Source organism: Melanostigma gelatinosum (genome assembly GCF_949748355.1).
Source record: "Melanostigma gelatinosum genome assembly, chromosome: 7".
In the NCBI taxonomy this organism is placed as follows: Eukaryota; Metazoa; Chordata; class Actinopteri; order Perciformes; family Zoarcidae; genus Melanostigma; species Melanostigma gelatinosum.
The window spans coordinates 13,711,161-13,729,266 of record NC_136640.1 but is presented as its reverse complement, the minus strand read 5'-3'; the positions used below and the strand labels follow the sequence as shown (position 1 = coordinate 13,729,266).

The following is an 18,106-nucleotide window of genomic DNA, read 5'->3' as shown; positions in this document are numbered from 1 at the left end:
AAACTGCCCCTCACTGTCTCCTGAACAGGGAAGCACACTATTGAAGGACACAGAAAACGTAGCTTTGCCTCTGAAGATGCCATTATATTCAACAAAGGAGACAATGATACAGCATTTGTAGAAATGTGTGAATGTTCAGTCTGCACGCATGAATTGATGGTTGGAAGCTTTTAAATGCTGTAACCTGAAGCTTCATGGAAAACATGCGGCATTATCTGCCAGAGAAGGAGCAGAGAATGTGAAAAGAGGACCAAAACAACGTGTTCCTGACAGGAGACACTGTTTCCATGATGCATAAGGGATGCACACGTCCACTCCATCACCACCTTTTTCATAAAACATCCATCTTTTGGAAATGGGTCTGAGCGTGGAGTCAGACCAAAATGAAAAAAAGAATCTTTAGTTCTTTTAACGCAGTTAAACTGTTTTGTTACAGTAGAAATACTTTCACTTTACAAAGTAATCTACAGAGCTCGTGTGCGTGCATGTTTGTTAATGGCGTCGCATTGCAGCAAAGACCGAGTCTGGTTCAACTTTTATGTCGACTCACCCTTTGCTAAAAAAAAAAATTTCTTTCGGGGGCCCCGATATACAGCCTGGTCTCCTAAAAATGACTTTCCCAGAAAACGAAACTGCATTGTCAATTAAGCTTCAAGGGAAACATATTTTGACGTATCACAGATACGTTTCTCATCAAAGTCCAAGGAAAGCCCCTGCAGGAAGGAGATTGGGGTGGATGGGGCAAACAAAGTGGACTTTCACACAGGGGGCCTATGTTCATGTCCTGTGTTAAATGGAAAGTCAACATTGACTTATTTCAAGTTTAATGTTTAATGTTTCATGCGTAACCGTGATCTCTTACTAAACCTAACCAAGGGGCAGTTGATGACTTGATAGCGCTCCAGTCTTGCTTTTGTTCATAATCCATCAAACTGTGAGTACTCAAGCTGGAGCATCACAGATTAACAAACACAAGTCATGTTTTTCCTGTGTGTGTGTGTGTGTGTGTGTGTGTGTGTGTGTTTGTTGGATTCAGCTCCTGTTAGATCTCTTCACACAGTGTCAAAAGTGTCAGTCTGCCAGCTGAGTGACACAAACTTCCACCTACAAACGCTTCAACCGAGGGGACAAGAAATTAGCAGCACTGATCCCCAGATGACCTGAGGGTGAAACGTTGTTGTTGTGTGTACGTGTTTTCTGCGTCACACTGTACCTGAGATGATGCATGAGTGCCATGAATAGGAAGGAAAGCACGTTAGTTAATCTACTCAAGTAAAAATCTGAGGGAATTACTGTTCTCTCACAGCTACAGTTACAGGTTACTTACCAGATTAAGATTTTACAACACTGTTATTATTTTGATCCCAAACGGAACAGTAAGGCTAATTCATTTAGAATTGTGGCTGATTTATATCATTTGAATATGTTAATCATGCGTTTCCTTTGCAATGACTGTACAGTCTGTAAAATTAACAAGCTCTAGATCAACGCGTCACTTCCTATCACCTCCCCCAGATGAGGGGGGGGGGGGGGGGGGGGGTCATAAGAGAGAGAGAGACCAGCTCCATATTCAGCATCCGGAGAAGCTGATCCGGGATCACGTGGCCGAGTGATTCAGCCAGACGGTGTCAGAGCAAATCAGAGCGCAGGGGAGCATTCAGCATGGAGCCACCTGACAGAGGAGGCCTGTTTCCATAGCAACGCCCATGGGGGGAGGGGGATGAATGGGGGTGGGGGGGGGGGGTGGGGGGTAGAGCAACTGCATGCAGACCGAGGAAAGGACAGAAGAGAGAAAGAGAACAGAGGCATTTCCAAAGGGGATTATGACAAAATGATTTATCCAAATTAAAATGAATGACACCTCCCAAACACACACCCACCCACCCACCCACCCATCCACCCACCCAACACACACACACACACACACACACACACACACACACACACACACACACACACACACACACACACACACACACACACACACACACACACACACACACACACACACACACACACACACACACTGTATCCATGCAACACTCCTCGGTAGTTTATGGTCTGAGTGGTGTGTTGGTTCTGTGAATGCAGTGAATGAGATTTTCACAGCCACAGATAAGTGAATGAAGAGGACGCCTCTGAATGGGAGGGATGTCTGGGAGATTGTTATGACATGTTTGTTCGTTGGTGGTCCAAATTAACCCGCTCCACAATAATTATTGTTGTACCTGCCATGAACCAAACTATGTTCAACTTTTAAAGTAAAAGACGATGTAAAATGTTCATAAAACCATTTTGTTAACTGTTCTTTCTGTAAAATCAATTTCCGTACCTTACAGTCTAAATTATCGTATCAATGTTCAAAGCAGTGTCAGTACCACAAGGAGTCCAGACAGATCATTTAAAAAAAACTTTGAAAGCTTTTATATCTTATTATATAGACTACCTGAACAAATTACAATTGCCGTGGTGGTTTTGTACTTTTCGGTTGTGTTTGCTCGTCCTTTTTGATAAACAATCTACTGCCTTCCAACAATATTGTACTCCCTCCTGTGAACAGCAATGGTTCCACAGCTGATGCTTGAGAGAGACAACAGCAACTACATTGACAGAAATGTTCCATTTACAATTTTATTTGTTAAATGCCATAAAATAAACACACAAGGTAAAACAGATAAGGCGATGCAGGAAGAAGCTGAGAGCAGACACAGACGGAAGACAGTCAGAAGAGCCCGCTAAATAATTCACATTCGTAATAAAACATTACTTTACTGCCCTCTGTTGAGCCCATAATGGAAATGAAAACTATCGACGATGAAAGAAAGATTGAAATAATCCATTATCTTCTTCTTTAAAGTTGTTACGCTCCTAACAGGTAGTTTGCTGGATGACATATGCTCCTTGAAACGGTCTCAAAATAAACATGTCATGCACAAATTTAAATGCTGACCAATCAAGTATGCTGTAGTTAAAGGAAGCTCTCTGACCACGTGAGGTGAACCGTCCACTGCAGTGAAATTAACCTCAGGCCATTAGGCTTACTTAAGACTTTTGTTATTCCACAGATGGAGGTTGTTAATATTTATGGATCCGTCGATAGACCGCTGGAGAAGCAGAGACGAAGGATGTGAAGGGAAAGAAAGAAAGATGGAGACCGTGGAGAGGAGAGGCAAAGTAAAAAAAACATGTGAATCCCAAGGTTTGGGGTTAAAGGTGAATGCTGCTGCTGCGGGTGGAAGAATGAGGCTGTAATTGTGCTGAGATAGCTCAGTCTGCTCTGATTGATAAGCAAAAGGGGGCTGAAGATAGAGGGCACAGCCGAGGAGGAGGAAGTGTGTGTGTGTGTGTGTGTGTGTGTGTGTGTGTGGAGACTGCCTGTCTCGTTACTCTTTAATGGCTGTGAGCCGAGGTGATCTTTAAGAGGAGGCCTCTCATGAAAAATGCAGTCTATTTCAGTCCCACTCAAATGCAGGCAGCCTTCAGTGGGACCGCTGAGGCTCGAACCACCGATCAGCACATTTATTCAGTGTTTCAGACATCAGGAGGTTTTTCTTGCTCTTGGTTCAGCTGCTGAGAGCTCACATTTCTCTCTTTACCACCATGACCTGTGTAGCAGAGACCATTGTTAAATTACTTATTGTCGAAAAGCTACTGGTCAAATCATTTTCTTATGATCAAAAAATCCCATGCAAAGACTAAAACTAACTCAAGACTTCCCCGGCCCATTCATTCCTACTGAAGACCAACACTTTTAAAAAATGGGTTGAGAGTATATACTTTCTTTAAAGCCTCAGTAATTTCCTAAAACTAGCATTACCGCCTCTCGGTTGTATGTCTCCGCCAACCGGTCCAGTTGCAGTTCAAGTCTACCTCTGTTCAAAACGTCATCGCTTCATTTCATCCGCCGAGACGTTTGTGTGAATTAGTCATGATTAGCATATGAATTCTTGAGTCGTTTTGTGAGGTCACAGTGATCTTTGACCACCGAATTCTAATCAGTTCATCATTTAAGCCGATTGTGCATTTGTGCCAAATGTAAAGCGATTCCCTCCCGGTGTTCCTGAGATATCGTGTTCACGCAAATGAGAGAGACAGATGTCCGGACGGCGCAGAAGGTTCTGAGCCAACATAACTCAAACAGGAGTAAATACATTTACCGGGACTATTTACAGCTGAAAGAACATGTCATTCAGTGAAACACTGGTTCATCGATATGTTTTAATCATTTTTGGACAATAATGGAGTATTAGGAGAGTGCTTTTCAACAAGTAGACATGGTAGCCTAGATGCTCTGCTGTCAGCTACAAACATTTTAGGCCTAGGTTTGATGTAAGAAGGAACAATGTACACACGTATGCATGTCGCTGGAGCGTCATTAATTGCAGAATAAAAGGAAGATAGTTGCCCCCCCCCCATCCCCCCAAGTTCACGATGAATTAATTCTTGCTTTAAGAGACGTTGACAATAAACATACGGAATATCTTGCAAAACTATTCTCATGAATACATTCTGTGAGGACTCATGAGCCATTCGATGTAGTGCCATCGTCACTATTGCACACATCACAGAATGAGATCTTAAATTAAAATGATGCGAGAACAAATGCTGCACAGCCTTTATTCTGGAATATATCTGGAATGCCAGTCAGAAAAGAAAGAAGTAAGCAGGTAAACATGCACATGGAGAAGAATATTAGGATGATCGACTCAGCAACCATTAGTGTGTTACTGCTGCAAACCCTCATTTCTTAACATTAACACGGTGATTTCCGAAGTCATTAATAGTTATGCTTAAATCAATCATATTAGTCAAACTCAAGTGGGGCAAATCTCAGAGTAATGACAAGTGAACTCAACTACTGTAGATATTGTTCCACCACCAAACACTCTTAAAATGACCACCTCATCCGTTATAACAGTACACTCTCCAATCAAACAAACTATAATGTTAACCATATCAAACTAAAATCATACATCGACTTTGTCTTTCTTGGTTTAATTCTCAAATTACTCTAAATTCCAACTTAACCCACACAAAAAAACACCATACGACCCGAGTGATGTGGTCCCTTTGATACAAGATGATAAACATCCAATCTTACCTTCATTACATTTCTGCTCCACCCTGGCACAGATTAATAGACTAATAATAAAATGTATTATGTTTACTAAGTATGAGGAACCTTAAATTATCGTTTTTGCTTGACGTATATATTAATAGCAACTTGTTAAAGATCAAGAATCAGGAAATGAAAACAAGAAGAATCCGTCTTTGAATCCATCAACCTTTTGATTTACAGTTTCCAGCCCTGCAGGGCCCCCTCATGGAGAGTTTAGTTACTGCAGAAACAAAAGCTAAAGCTCCGCCTCCATGAGGAGCTTGAGTAGGTAAGCATTGAGTAGGTAAGCTTGTATGCAGGACGTGCATGCTGCTGAATGCTGAACCAGCTTAAAGGTTTTGGTCATTCTCATGGAAGCGGTGGAGGTGGTCAGAGTACCTGGAAGTGAGATAGAATAAAGACAATTAAAAAAATGACATCAGGTTCTTGCTAATGAAATGGCAATCCATACGTGATGTGATATCATAAATGTTCAAGCTGCCTGATGAACAAACTCACTTTTTAGCGCAGAAAGCGGAGCAATCTCTGCCGATACTCTCGCTCCAGGCGGTCTTGTACAGCACCTGGAAAAAAAAGAAGGAATCAGTCAAGAGGTACGATCACTGAAGCCGATGAGACAGAGACATTAACGTTGCATCAGAAGACCCACCAGGAAGACCAAGCAATGCAGGAACAAGGTGTAGAAGAAAGCAACAGTCCTCGCCACCTTGTTGGAGAGAATCACACGACCCTGAGAGACACAACAGTGGATTAGTCAAGATATAGAACGCCCAACAGTGTGTGTGTGTGTGTGTGCGCGTGTGTTTGAGGCTTACCAGGCTCAGAGTTGCTTTATCCCAGGGGCTGAGGCTCAGGTATCGGCGCTGACGCTCCTGTAAACACAGAGTAGTGGGCCGCAACAAAAATGTGAATCCATATTATTACAATTTTAAAATGCCAGTCTGTGGTGTTTGGGGCAGTTGCTTCAGGGAGGATTTTGAGGAAGGAGGTGTAATAGAAGATGTAATTAGTTTCAAACTGCTGCCTTATCAACCTCAAATTCAGCGCCGACATTCCCCAGAATGACCTTCAACAAAGCCCACAAAGAGGCTTGTTGCTTCATCACCGATGGTGTCAAAACAATAGAAATGGCAACAGTGAGACTAGAACTTCTTGAAGTTTACTCAATACACATGTTGGCTAAACTGGTCTCTTACTCTCAATTGTCAGTCATTTCTGAACGACTGTCCAACGTCCGTACAAAATCTACAAACAACTTAACCTTTGACCCTGTAGGAATGACACCAAACGAAGCTCTATTGTAGCTGTGTAGCAAACATGTCAGTTGTCAAATATCAGAATGAGAAACCATTACAGAAAATAACAAAACGGCCCAAGAGATGGCAGGTGGTTCCAGAGAGGAGTTTCATTTGTGTGAATGAAGGTGCGTCTCGTACCTTCTTGCTGAAGGAAGCGAATGGATCCAGTCTCTCCTCGTACTGGGAGGAGTAGCGCATATCAGTGTCGTCGCTACCGCCAGCCTGCAGCGCAGAGAAAACACACATGGTAAGAATGTTCCTGCGAAATATTTAAGGGTTCAGATTCCACCAAATAATCAAGATATAAGAAACAAGACCATAACTAGAGCACATTCATTCATTCATGCACACACGCGCACTCTGCCAGGGTAGCTCTGCAGGAATTTGATTTTCTCGTAGAGTTTGATGTTGTCTGCTCTCAGGCTGTCCAGTTCATTCTGCAGCGCCTGCATGGTCTGCTGCATGGAGCGATTCTCCTGCAGGGGACAGAGAAAACAAACGGATGAGAAATTAGCTCCTAGAAAAAGACACAGGAATACAGGATGTGTGTGTGTGTGTGTGTGTGTGGCAGAGATCGTGACTCACAGCTTCCAGCTCCTGATTGCGGGAGCGAAACCTCTCCCTCTGGCTGGAGATGATGGAGAGCAGAGAGTCCATCTGGCCCTGAGGAAGCTCAGGATGGGGGCCCATGCCGAAACCTGGAGGTTACACGCACAAAAAAATTGACTTAAATGCCATAGTCCACTTCCTCTGTTCACATGCATATATAGTCAAGCTATACGATCAACAATATTTAGAAAATCTGTAATTTTAACGATAGTTTGTGGTTAAAACTGAATGCGAATATCTCTTTTATTTGCAGACAGGCCGAGTCCGTCAAACTGTCGTGAAAAACACTGCTCCAACAGTCCCTCAAAGAACACACCAGTAAACATGGCAGAGGCCTCTTTGATGGGCTCCGGGATGTTCTCCATGTTGGTGACCTCCGACCCGTCAGCGTCGGGGCGCGGCAGGGAGGACATGGCCTGGATGGTGCTCAGGTCCTGTTCCAGCTTCAGGATGAGCTCCTTCTGCTCCGCACTGGTCCGCACTGCAGCTGAAAACTCCACCTGCAGCTCTGCATAACGGCCTGTTGGAGGGCGGCGAGGAAAGAGGATTGGTAGACTGTTCTTTACTCACACGTCTCATTTGTCTTTAGATTGTATTTATAGTAGAAATAACTCACCGGTGGCGGCTTTAAATGGCAGAAGCAGAGTCCAAAAGCCCAAACATGACTGAAACCCCCTTTAGGCTACTGCTACACACCTTCCCTTTTATGATTCTAACAGATCTCTTTCTCTGAGAATACTTATTTGACCATCCACGTGTTAAACAAGGAACACTCCCATCAAAAACAAAAAGCAAAACATAAAAACTAACACAGCACACTCTTAGTATTTGTATAAAAGAGATTTACTTCAATTATCACACCTAGGGTGCATGTGAATAATAATGATGATGAATCAAATGTCAATCATAACAAATACATTGTGAACGTTTCATACAGTGATATTGCTTTTCAATGTTGTAGAAGGGACTGTTTTACAGTGCTGAGAACAAACAACATGATACGTTTAGTAAATAGAAAGATAAAGAAACAATGATACATGAGGAAAAACAAAAGGGAGGGAGACCCCAAAAAAGGGAGAATAAAGCATCTCAGGAGTGACAGAAGTGCTCGGGAAACATCTTTCAAAAAACATCTTAACCATCCCTTTACAGTCATGCAGCCTTTTGTACTACAACACACATGTACGCGCACACACACACACTCACAAAATAGGCAGTGGGACAAGTTATGAGAATTATTACTTCCACATTGTTGATGACAACGGTTTGGGGAAAAAAATCATCTAAAAACAACTCTGAACCCGCTAAAGCCTCAACAAGCATCTTAAAGCTTTCCAAAAAGGTCATTTGGTTGTCAGACTATACTGTGGTTTAAGCTGTGGGTGAACTGAAGCGACGACACAAGGTAGCAACATTCAGACGACTGTCAGCAACCTTTCAACAGAGGTGGATAACTACTTCACTATTTGGCTTTTTGCTTCCTCTTTTTTTTTTTTTTTTAATCTTGTGAGCATTCACTGAAATGTTGATTCGCTCCCAGAGTTGATCTCTGGGTATTAGAAACTAGAGTTAAGCATGAAACACTAAAGAAATAAGAGGAAATGGTTTAAGACTTAAACAATTAGCTGGAGCCAATGTGAGCGTAAGAAAACCCGGAAAAACAAAAAGCACGCGAGTACAGTGGAGGGGGGGGGGGATAAAGGATGAGTGTGTTGTGCTGTATTATGTGTGTATGTATTACCGAGTGTGCTATGCATACAGCACCACCGATTCGGAAAAAGTGTTTCCTTACAAAAACCCACTTCGTAAGATATATTCTAAAAGTATTACAAAAAACATCTGAGGTTTTTCTCTCTCTTTTTTTCCTGAATATGGTGACCAGTGCTGCTGTTCAGGCTTCCATTACAACTAATATGTCAAATGAACAACCACTACTTCAACAGATCATACAGTAAAGCTTTACGACTTCAGACAACATATGATATGATATACAGCATCTGTTACACCTTTACAATGTCATTCAACAGTGTATAGAATCATCTGATTTAAATTTGTAGAAAAATATCTGTGGATCATGGAAAAGTCCTGAATCGTCCCTTCTCTCCTCCTGCCTTCAAACAAAAGCGTACTGTGACAATAGTGAGTCAATAGCTACTTGATCGACCGTATGTACACGTCTCTTTTCCAAATAACCATTAGAATTGGCACACGTCATTATCAATACCTGTAGTGCCATTATTAATGTCACAGCAAACCTGACACAAACAGAAAAATACAAAATGCCCTATGAATAAATTCAGTGTTATTACAGTGTACGCTGTTTCTGCATGCTTCCTCCTTCATTCAATGCTCTGGCCTTTCGCTGCTAGTTGCTTTGATGTACAACGCAAGAAATGCATTGTGGGAAAACAACGGGTCTGAAATAAGATCCGGAACGAAACGTGTCTTGCGGGTCAGTCATTAGAAATACAACAAGCTCATTTTCTCCTTCTTTACTCTTTCGCTGCACTCCAGGAATTATACACAACCCTCTCCGGAGAGCGGAGAGAAGTCGACTTTAATAAGTACCAATATGAAGTGTGTGAGAAATAAATTTGGGTTGGAGATGTGGGGATATATTATGAACAAATCGGGTGAAATAGACGACATCTAATGACATCACTAGTTTGGTGCCCTGCTTGGCAGTTAAAAGGCACAAATCTGATGATCTCACGTGGTTTAAGGTGAGTTGATGGATCTGGCTATAAAATGGCAAACGGGTTAAGTGCTTATATTCTTTACAGTAGCTATTCGTCACCATTAAAAACACACTGTGGTCGTCCGGTCCAAGCAGTCCAACAGAAAGCAATAAGCCTTCAGTAATCTGCAGAAGACGGATGTTTCACACCGGTCGTCCACAGGAAGCGCCAATGTTTTGAGGAATTTTACAATTATTAGACACGCTAGAAAATCCAATTTTGAAGTAATGCATCTTAACGCAGTGCAATGAGGTTATCGGTATCTTTTGACAGGCTGCGACTAGATCTGGAAGTACAGGGAAGAGGGCAGGCTTAAAGGTGGACTGAGGCGATGTTTTGGATGGAAACCAAAGCAGGATTTTGCTCATAATATCTACAACTGTACAGGACAAAGGGCCCTTTCAGTCACACAGGGATCTGTGGTTTGAAATGAGGGGCTACTGTATAAGAATACAGTTCATAATGTAGAAAACATGGGTACAGCTATCTTATGTTTCAACTTTAGTGTTAGGGTGCAGAGAAGAGTCTGTGCTTGGTTCACAACCACTTTTTTTTTTTTTTAAAAGGCATACATTTCCCAGGATCCCCGGGATCGTACTCTGTTGTAGTGTTTACAGACCCAGTCCCAAGAAAGTCTTCAAAAAAAGATGCCAATAAGTGCTTCGTTACAGACTGCAATAGGAATTCTGCATAATCATAGGCTGGCTATCTGTTCAATCTGACGTAGCAACCCTGCTAGCTGGTACGCTTCTCTAATCTCAATTTGGCAGATAATGACCTCTTTCAAGTTCACTTGCGTTTTCAAGTCTAGGTAATTTCATTTGACCTATTTGACAAAGTGTGAATGATGTTAATGTGATTACCTCCATCTAAAAGAAAGCTGCATGCCCTGCCGAGCGTTAGTGTTGGGCTGGCCCCAAGAAACAGCCGGGAAAAAAAACATAATCGGAGGATAGAAAACAGTAAAAGAGATATGCTGTCATATGTTCGCTGATCTTGATATGTACTTTGATTCTCTAGCAAGCAATTTAAGAGCATAACTGTTGTGGTAAAAAGCGTAATGCTTACGGGAGCATGAACTGTAGCAAACACGTTTTTTTCTTTTTCAAAGCTATTGAAATGACACTAAACTTTAGGATTCATGAATATACAAACAAATGAGAACTAGTACATCTTTGTAAATATTAACCAATACTGCCGGCAGTCTATACGTCTAATAAAAATGTTACTTGCCCTCAGGAACAGTATAATCCCTTAAAAAATAGACAACTCAAATGATAAGACATTAAATGAAAAATACAGCACCTATAAATAAGCAGAAATAAAACCAAACTATAAATGCAAAATAGCAATAAAACCAAAGCTACAGTAAATCATAGTATTACACTACTTTGTGAGAAGATTAATGTAATGGTAACGCATCAAACAGCTTAAAGAAGGGTGTCAGTTGTGCACTAGTAGTGTGTGCAAGTAGATACGAAATATGACCCCACTCATTGGAAACACTGAACACTCCTCAATCGCACGCACTTGTGCACACGCATGTATTGACAGGCATGTGTGTACATCCAAACGCACACACACACACACACACACACACATAGACACAGACAGACACACACACAAAGGGGAGGCAGTAGGCTGACAGGCACTGAGGGCTTGTGTGGGACAGGGAGGAGGTGATATGCCTTATAATTTGTAGTGTATACAGTAGAATTCAATGCAAAACATCCCTGGATACAGGACAGACTGGAGGAGAGCGGTGACTACTCACACCAGGGTTGGGGAGAATTCACTTTAAACAGCAATCAACAGAAAGCACAGATATAATCTTGCACTCTTCATTGCAATTCATTCGCTAAAACCCAGTTTATTTTCAGTCAAGAATTTCATTATTGATCATCTACTTTGCTCTGAGTGAATTGACCTCGACCCTGACTTACATGCAGGCAAATACAAACGCACACAAGACACAGACACACACACACACACACACACACACTTCCTGATTTGGCCTATAAAAACATGTGAGCTTGTGAATAGAGAAAATTTGTCAGTGGTGCAGACACACACACACACACACACCCCCAGCAGGTCCAGTGCTGGGTGAAAGCTGTGACGTGCACAAACTAAAACAACAACAGACATGTATCGTATCATCATGTCAGACAGCTACAGTACTACGTGAATTCATTGTATCTTATTTCAACAACGCAACATTATTCCATTTCAACTCGGGTTTTTTTTTTTTTGTTGGTTTTCTTTTTAAACAGTAACATTTGATTCTCTTATTTTCCGTTCTTATTTTGTACTAATCAAAAAAAAAAAAAGCTTCCTAAAATTCCCTATTTTGTACTCTTTAGAGTCAATAGACTGCAATCTCTTATTGGCAACCAAATTGCAATATCAAAATGAAGAGATCATCCTTCGTCCTTAAAAGAAGGGTTTAAGGAGGCAGAAGGAGGGTTCCTTCCATCCTTCCTCTTCAGATGAGTGTTTGTGAGGATTTAGAAATCCTTCTGGCCATCACATGGTGTCAGCAGGATAGGATGTGGGACACAACAGGTCAAGTTCATCTCTCTTACATCAGTAACCACGGCAGCTCAGCCGGCAGGCCTTCCACCACCCTCTTAAGAGTGTAGGAGTAAGATTAAAACGAAAACATGCTGCCATTGAGAAGAGAACACACACACACCATTTTTAGGTGTGTGCGTGTGTGTGTATATACACACACACACACACACACACACACACAAACAAACAAACAGGTGCACACTGACACAACCCCGAACATACACACATACGCACACACACACACACACACACACACGCAGTGAGTGAAAAAGGCAAAGGGTTTGTAACAGTCACTCTACAGTGTGAAAAATGAGGCGTCTCACTGAGTGAGGGGAGGTTTGTGGACACTTGGGAGGTGAGAAGAAGAGCGGAAAAAATCTCCTTTAAGAAAGTGAGAGTTCTTGTAAGAGAGTTCCTGTCTCTATCTATAACCTATCAGTGTCTATCACTGTGACAGCTGCTGTGTCAGGCCTTGCCTGTGTTACTGAGTCCAGGTTTCAACCCCAGCTGTGGGTCAGACCCCAGCTCAGGACTAACCAGTCTGGTGCACCAGTGGCTGGTGATAGGGGGGAGGTACAGCAGGGCCGGAGGCCAGCAGGACGGCTAAGTGCTTTTCTCAGTACAAAAACAAAACTCAGTTTAAAAAAAACACAGAGACACGTAAGTTCTCTTATTTTGTTCTTCTAGGATTTCAGTAAATCTTCTTTTTAAGGGTTTTGCCAACCACTCTTTGTTTCTTTCCTCTTTTCGGGAAAGCTTCTATGTAATAAAAATGGCTGCTGAGCTTGACTTTGGCTGTGTCCGCTCTCCAACTGGAACAGAGCAGGAGGGGTCCAAGGTAAGAGGTCGTGAGGTTATGAGACAAGAGGGATGACGGATGGTCAGGGGGGGGGGGGGGACTAGAACTCCCACTCTGAGGGATCCTCTTTGCTGGCAGCCTTCTCCAGCCTGTGGATGATGTTATTGAGATTGGCTGCTTTCTTCTTGCGCAGATTGTTGTCCCTGGGGTTTCTGGCCGGGCCAGAGGCTGGGATGTTAGTACTCGAGGCAGAGCCACTGGAGGATGCCTCTGTAAAGTTGAAGAGCCCCAGTCCACCCTGTCCACAGCTGGAGCCCGGCCCGACTAAGCCCGAGGTGGTGCAGTCAAACTGGTCAGGGGAGTTATTAGAGCCCCCTGCCTCAGACTCGACCTCCATGTCGTCTTTGCATGCTCCTCTGTGATCCTCCAGGCCAAGGCCCAGTCCCTGGCGTGTCTCCACTGTGCCCTCAGATTCTGTCCCATCACAGCTGTCCCCCTCTCCTGATTTGGACCCGCGGAGGGAAGGGGAGCCCCCCTCGCTTCCAGGCCCTAACCCTCCAGCTGCCTGGATCTCCTCTATGAAGAGCTCCCGCCGGATACGTGACCTGGTAGAAACACACGAGTTCAGTCACGACACTCAAATCCTGAAATTCAATTTGTCAGACGCAACACATCTTGAGTGCACTGAACTAAAGCCCTTCCTCAGACAATGTATTTACCAACACAACATGGTCTATGATACAATAACACAGTCAAATGCAAAGTCACAGTATTTAAATACAAATGGAATTAGATTTACTGAAATGATCTCGAATGGCCTTTGAAGAACAGCTTGTGACACAAACACTTGAGGGTCTCAGTATTCAAGTGCGTCTCTTTTTCAAAATGCTGACCTGTAATTATGGAACCAGTTGATGACGGTACTGGTCTTCAGGTTAAGCTGGGAGGCCAGCTCCTCAATGGTTTTGGGGGAGGGATAGGGCTTCTCCTGGTAGGCCCGTTTCAGGGCCTCCTTCTCCTCTGGGCCCAACACCACCCTGGCCTTCTTCAGGTGCTGGTGTCCCGGGCTATGGGAGCCCTGGATGTAGTCCTGCCCCATCAAACCCATGTCCACAGAATGGTTGTCACTCAAGGAGCTCAGCCGCCTCTTCATGTAAGCTGAACAGTGACACAAAAACAAGAAGGGAAGTTATTACCGAAGAAAATACATAAGAGATGAATAAATACAGGGAATATTAATAACATACATCTCATCTAGAATCACCAAATTAAGTTTTTTTTATTATGTGCTGTAGTCAACAGAGGCTGGTACCTTTGAAATCTGACATAATTTATGTTTGAACTAGAGATTAATTAGTTCGTTATTAGTTTGTTAATCATCAGACTACTCTATTAGTCGATAGAAATATGTAAGTGCGAATTTGATCATCAATTGATTGTGAAAGCAATTTTCGAAGTAAAAATTTAAACCGTCACTCTTTCTTTAACTTATGTGCCATGTTTGACAGGTGCATGACACCAGGAAATATTTTCCTATTGTGCATCAGACGCCGCTCTAAAAAGATAATCCGGCCATCCTCTTCAGCGGCCACTAGGTGGTGCTGTTGTCTTTCAAAGGAACTCTTCACAATGAAAAAAATCTCTTCCATTTTAAAGCAAACAAGCAGCACCGCTCACTACTCGGGGCACCAGCAGCTGAAAATGAACAGCTCATGGCAGCTTTTGCACGAGGTTGACATTTTCCTCAACCCCGATACACACTGCCAGATATATTAGTGTTGCAGGCAAAACCCACTCAGAGCAAGGTTAGACCACTCGGAAAGTTGTGCGCCGCCTCGCATGCTTGAACCGCAAGGGTGAGAGGTCAAATATGGCTACTCTAGACTAGGTCCATGTCTTTCCTCTGGGCTCTGCTGTCGGCCAGGACTGTTCACCATTGCTGTTTGGATGCATTACTTTGGGGTCAATAATCTGAAACAAAGTTGAATGAAGAGTTAAACCCCCCGTGTGTCCAAACCCCAAACGCACTGGTGTATGGTCAGTTTTTTTGTTTTTCGCCCTTGTGCGTAGGGTTATATTGATATATATAATGAGGGTAAACTGATCCCGCATGCTTGTGCCTGCTGAATGGTTCAAACATGCCAATCTCTACGGGGAGATCTTCAAGCGGGCAGTCAGGGGTCACTGTGAGGCAGCGACGAGGGCGAGGCCTCTTGGTTTTGCTCTTTATACGCGTTGTGCAAACAGAAGGCAATACAGAACGAAGGAGCGATAAAGTGAGCTACGGGAACAAATGATAAAAAAAATACGAGCTTATAGACACTGGTAATTAATATGATGATGACGATGATGAAGAGGAGTGCTGATGACTGTGAGTAAGCAGGCCCCCGGCAGTCCCCTAGCTGTCACATCTAATACAGTAAGTGAGGTCTGCAGTCCTGATTGGTACTGACATCACACAGAGATGACTGTGATCTGCACAACATGCTCTGCTGTCCTGCACAAAGGATATTGTGTGTGTGCAGATGTGCATGTGTAATTCAAAAGGCTGCTGCTTGTGTGTTTTTTTGTTGTGGATGTATTTCAGGATGTCCGGGTCTTTTGTTGATTATTTGGGGAGGCATGCCGCTCTATGTGAAGTGTGCATTTAGTTCTCGTCATTGAGCTTTCGCTCCACACACACACACCTTTCTTCTCCAGGCGTTTCATGTCCATGAGTTTCTCCACACTGTGTGGGTCCTGGAGCCAGAGCTGCATGCGGACGAAGGGCTCTCTGCCCTTCAGGCTGAGCTTGTGCCAGGGTTTGGGCCTGGCCAGCAGGTCTGAGACGGAACCCTGAGTCAGACCCAGGATAGTCTCCCCAAACAGACGCTGGCCTGGATAGGCGAGAAGATGAGGGGAAACAAAATGGTCAAAATGGCCCTGATTCAAAAGGCTGAAGAACTCATCATCGAGGAAAGGAAAGACAAACTAAAACCACACAAGCAGCACCTCCTGTGTTTCTTACCAAGGTTATTATCAGTCAGAACCTCCTTAACCTTCTTGGTGATGGCGTAAGTATCAAGCTCAGGAGACATTGCGACCATTTCCTGGACGCTGAGACCCGAATGACCAGGAATGGGCAGCGGGGTGCCGGGCTGCGACTCCCCACCCGACGGATCCTCCGACGCCAGTTTGAGACTGGAGGAGTGTGGAGCGAGTGGATCCCCGGCGAGACCGTTGACAGACTCCTCAGCTGAACTGAGGGGGGACTCTGGAGCAGGGCTGCAGCTTGCGGATGTCTTGGGAGTACCCTCTGCTTGAGGAGAACCGACAGGGTGAGAAATATCACACAGGTTAGGAGACATGTTACCATGTAAGAAAACACAGTTTCATCCCCTCTCCCTGCTGGGTTTGGGAGGGACTTCAGTCATATGACATCAACTAATTTAATTCCTGTTAAACAAACAGCAAAGGTGCTTAAGTTTTCAGTTTGAAGCTTTTTTGGCTTCCTCCGCCTATTCCTTCATCTCCCTGTCTCTGTCTGTGTAGTACTGCTGTGCAGCTCAGCAGGCTGGAAGAGAGCAGTCATGAGGAGCTGTCAGTGTACATTAGCTGCTGTTTACACCCCCAGAGAGAAAGAGAGACCCGCACATGCCCGCACACACACACACACACGGAGCTGCCATCTGGCGCTGCAACACTAACTTGTCTATGACATGACAAACCAGCAGCTTGCTGGCTGACACTGCCACCGCACTGAGGATGGGGGGATGGTGGGAGGAGAAGGGAGGGAGGGTGGACGGGGGGGGAGGAGGGTGGATTGTGTGAGTGACAGACTGACAGTAACAACTAGCCAGTAGCTCTAATCAGGCTTTCAGAGTAATGCTCTAGCCCAGCGGTTCCCAAACTTTTTAGGCCGCGCACCCCCTTCTACATCCCGACCGGGTTCGCGCACCCCCCCCCCCCCCCCATTAATAAAAAATAATAAAAAAAAGACGCAACAGAGCCTTTTAAGCCTTCATAGCCGCATAAGAATCGGACCAATGAGAGAACAGTTTGCTCGCGCGTGGCATTTGTTTACAAGATTTAGTCCGCTGTTAAATGTTGCAGTGTGAACACAAACCGAACAAAGGAGCAAGTGCAACATTGTATCATATTAATCCCTGAATCGGAACAAAGCAAACGAACTGAAGGTGTGAAAACGCCCTGAAACACTGCAACAAAGTTTCAATAACTTTCAGTGACACAAGGCGTCACTTTTAAAGAGCAATACGGATGTGAGGACACACGCACAGGCTCAGAGGCAGATTATCACATTTAATTTACAATTAATGACTGACTAATGTAGCCAGGATGTCTTCGGACAAAGCATCGATGCGGCGCGACACAGTGTTGTTGGACACCGGGATCATGTCCAACGTTTTTGCTTCTTTCTCCCCAATCATACATTCCACCATCTCTCTGGCAGCTGGCAAGCTCACGTCTTCGGCGATTGTGTGCGGTAGCCCCTTTCTCGCTATTCTGTAACCAGATATGAAGCCCGTAGTGCGTCATTTATAGACCAACACATGAATGAGACTGCAGTTGTTTTGGCTGTTTTGTAACTCCTCCAATTTGGATATAAACAATGTAAGGGGCTTTTGACTTGCACTGGCATGCTTGGTGTTCAGGTGGCGACGTAAATAAGAGCTTCAGACTGTTAGCCAGAACCTCACTGCACACCACGCACTGTGGCTTTGGGGAATCTGCGTTGCCAATACAAGTGAAGCCCAGACACAGAGACTTTTCATCATATTTCCTCTTTTTTTCCCAGTCTGATGCTCACTCTCGTTTCCTCTTTTTCACCTTGACTCCGCGATGGGCCGATGTGCTCCCGATTTGTCTGTGCAATCCCTTCCTCCTTCCTCCGTCTCATCTTCCTCTGACTCGATTTCTTCTCCCGGTCTCTCCCCAATAACGCACCTCTCCGTTCCCCTCGCCTCCGATT

At 44.0% G+C, this 18,106-nt stretch overlaps 2 protein-coding genes across 5 annotated transcripts in view; both read right to left on the bottom strand.

Annotated features, from left to right (window-relative positions):
- Window positions 1–4,601: 4,601 nt before the first annotated feature.
- On the bottom strand, window positions 4,602–11,145 carry cux1b (cut-like homeobox 1b). The gene is made up of 8 exons (XM_079272510.1): window positions 7,343–11,145; window positions 7,003–7,115; window positions 6,777–6,893; window positions 6,556–6,639; window positions 5,935–5,991; window positions 5,769–5,849; window positions 5,618–5,682; window positions 4,602–5,497 (listed from the first exon to the last, which is right to left on the bottom strand). The coding sequence occupies exons 1-8, from the start codon at window positions 7,437–7,439 to the stop codon at window positions 5,449–5,451; spliced, it is 663 nt and encodes a 220-aa protein (XP_079128636.1). The 5' UTR covers window positions 7,440–11,145; the 3' UTR covers window positions 4,602–5,448.
- A 205-nt stretch (window positions 11,146–11,350) lies between these two features.
- Window positions 11,351–18,106, bottom strand: part of cux1a (cut-like homeobox 1a) — a 52,031-nt gene continuing 45,275 nt past the window's right edge. For 3 of the 4 annotated variants that reach the window (XM_079272506.1, XM_079272509.1, XM_079272508.1), the window contains 4 exons: window positions 16,145–16,435; window positions 15,825–16,013; window positions 14,031–14,295; window positions 11,351–13,742 (listed from right to left, as the gene is read on the bottom strand). In XM_079272506.1, the coding sequence (XP_079128632.1) occupies window positions 13,238–13,742; window positions 14,031–14,295; window positions 15,825–16,013; window positions 16,145–16,435 (1,250 nt within the window). In that variant the 3' untranslated portion in view covers window positions 11,351–13,237. The remainder of the gene's footprint in view (window positions 13,743–14,030; window positions 14,296–15,824; window positions 16,014–16,144; window positions 16,436–18,106) is intronic. The other variant, XM_079272507.1, reaches the window with a different exon arrangement.

Bases quoted from the DNA above. Each gene is read 5' to 3' on its own strand.
- cux1b (XM_079272510.1), bottom strand. From the start codon at position 7,439: ATGTCCTCCCTGCCGCGCCCCGACGCTGACGGGTCGGAGGTCACCAAC. The intron at 6,640-6,776 runs GTGCGCGTGTGT...TCTGCGCTGCAG, and splicing joins TGCAGAGCTACCCTGGCAGA to GCTGGCGGTAGCGACGACAC. The intron at 5,992-6,555 runs GTACGAGACGCA...CTGTGTTTACAG, and splicing joins TCGCTTCCTTCAGCAAGAAG to GAGCGTCAGCGCCGATACCT.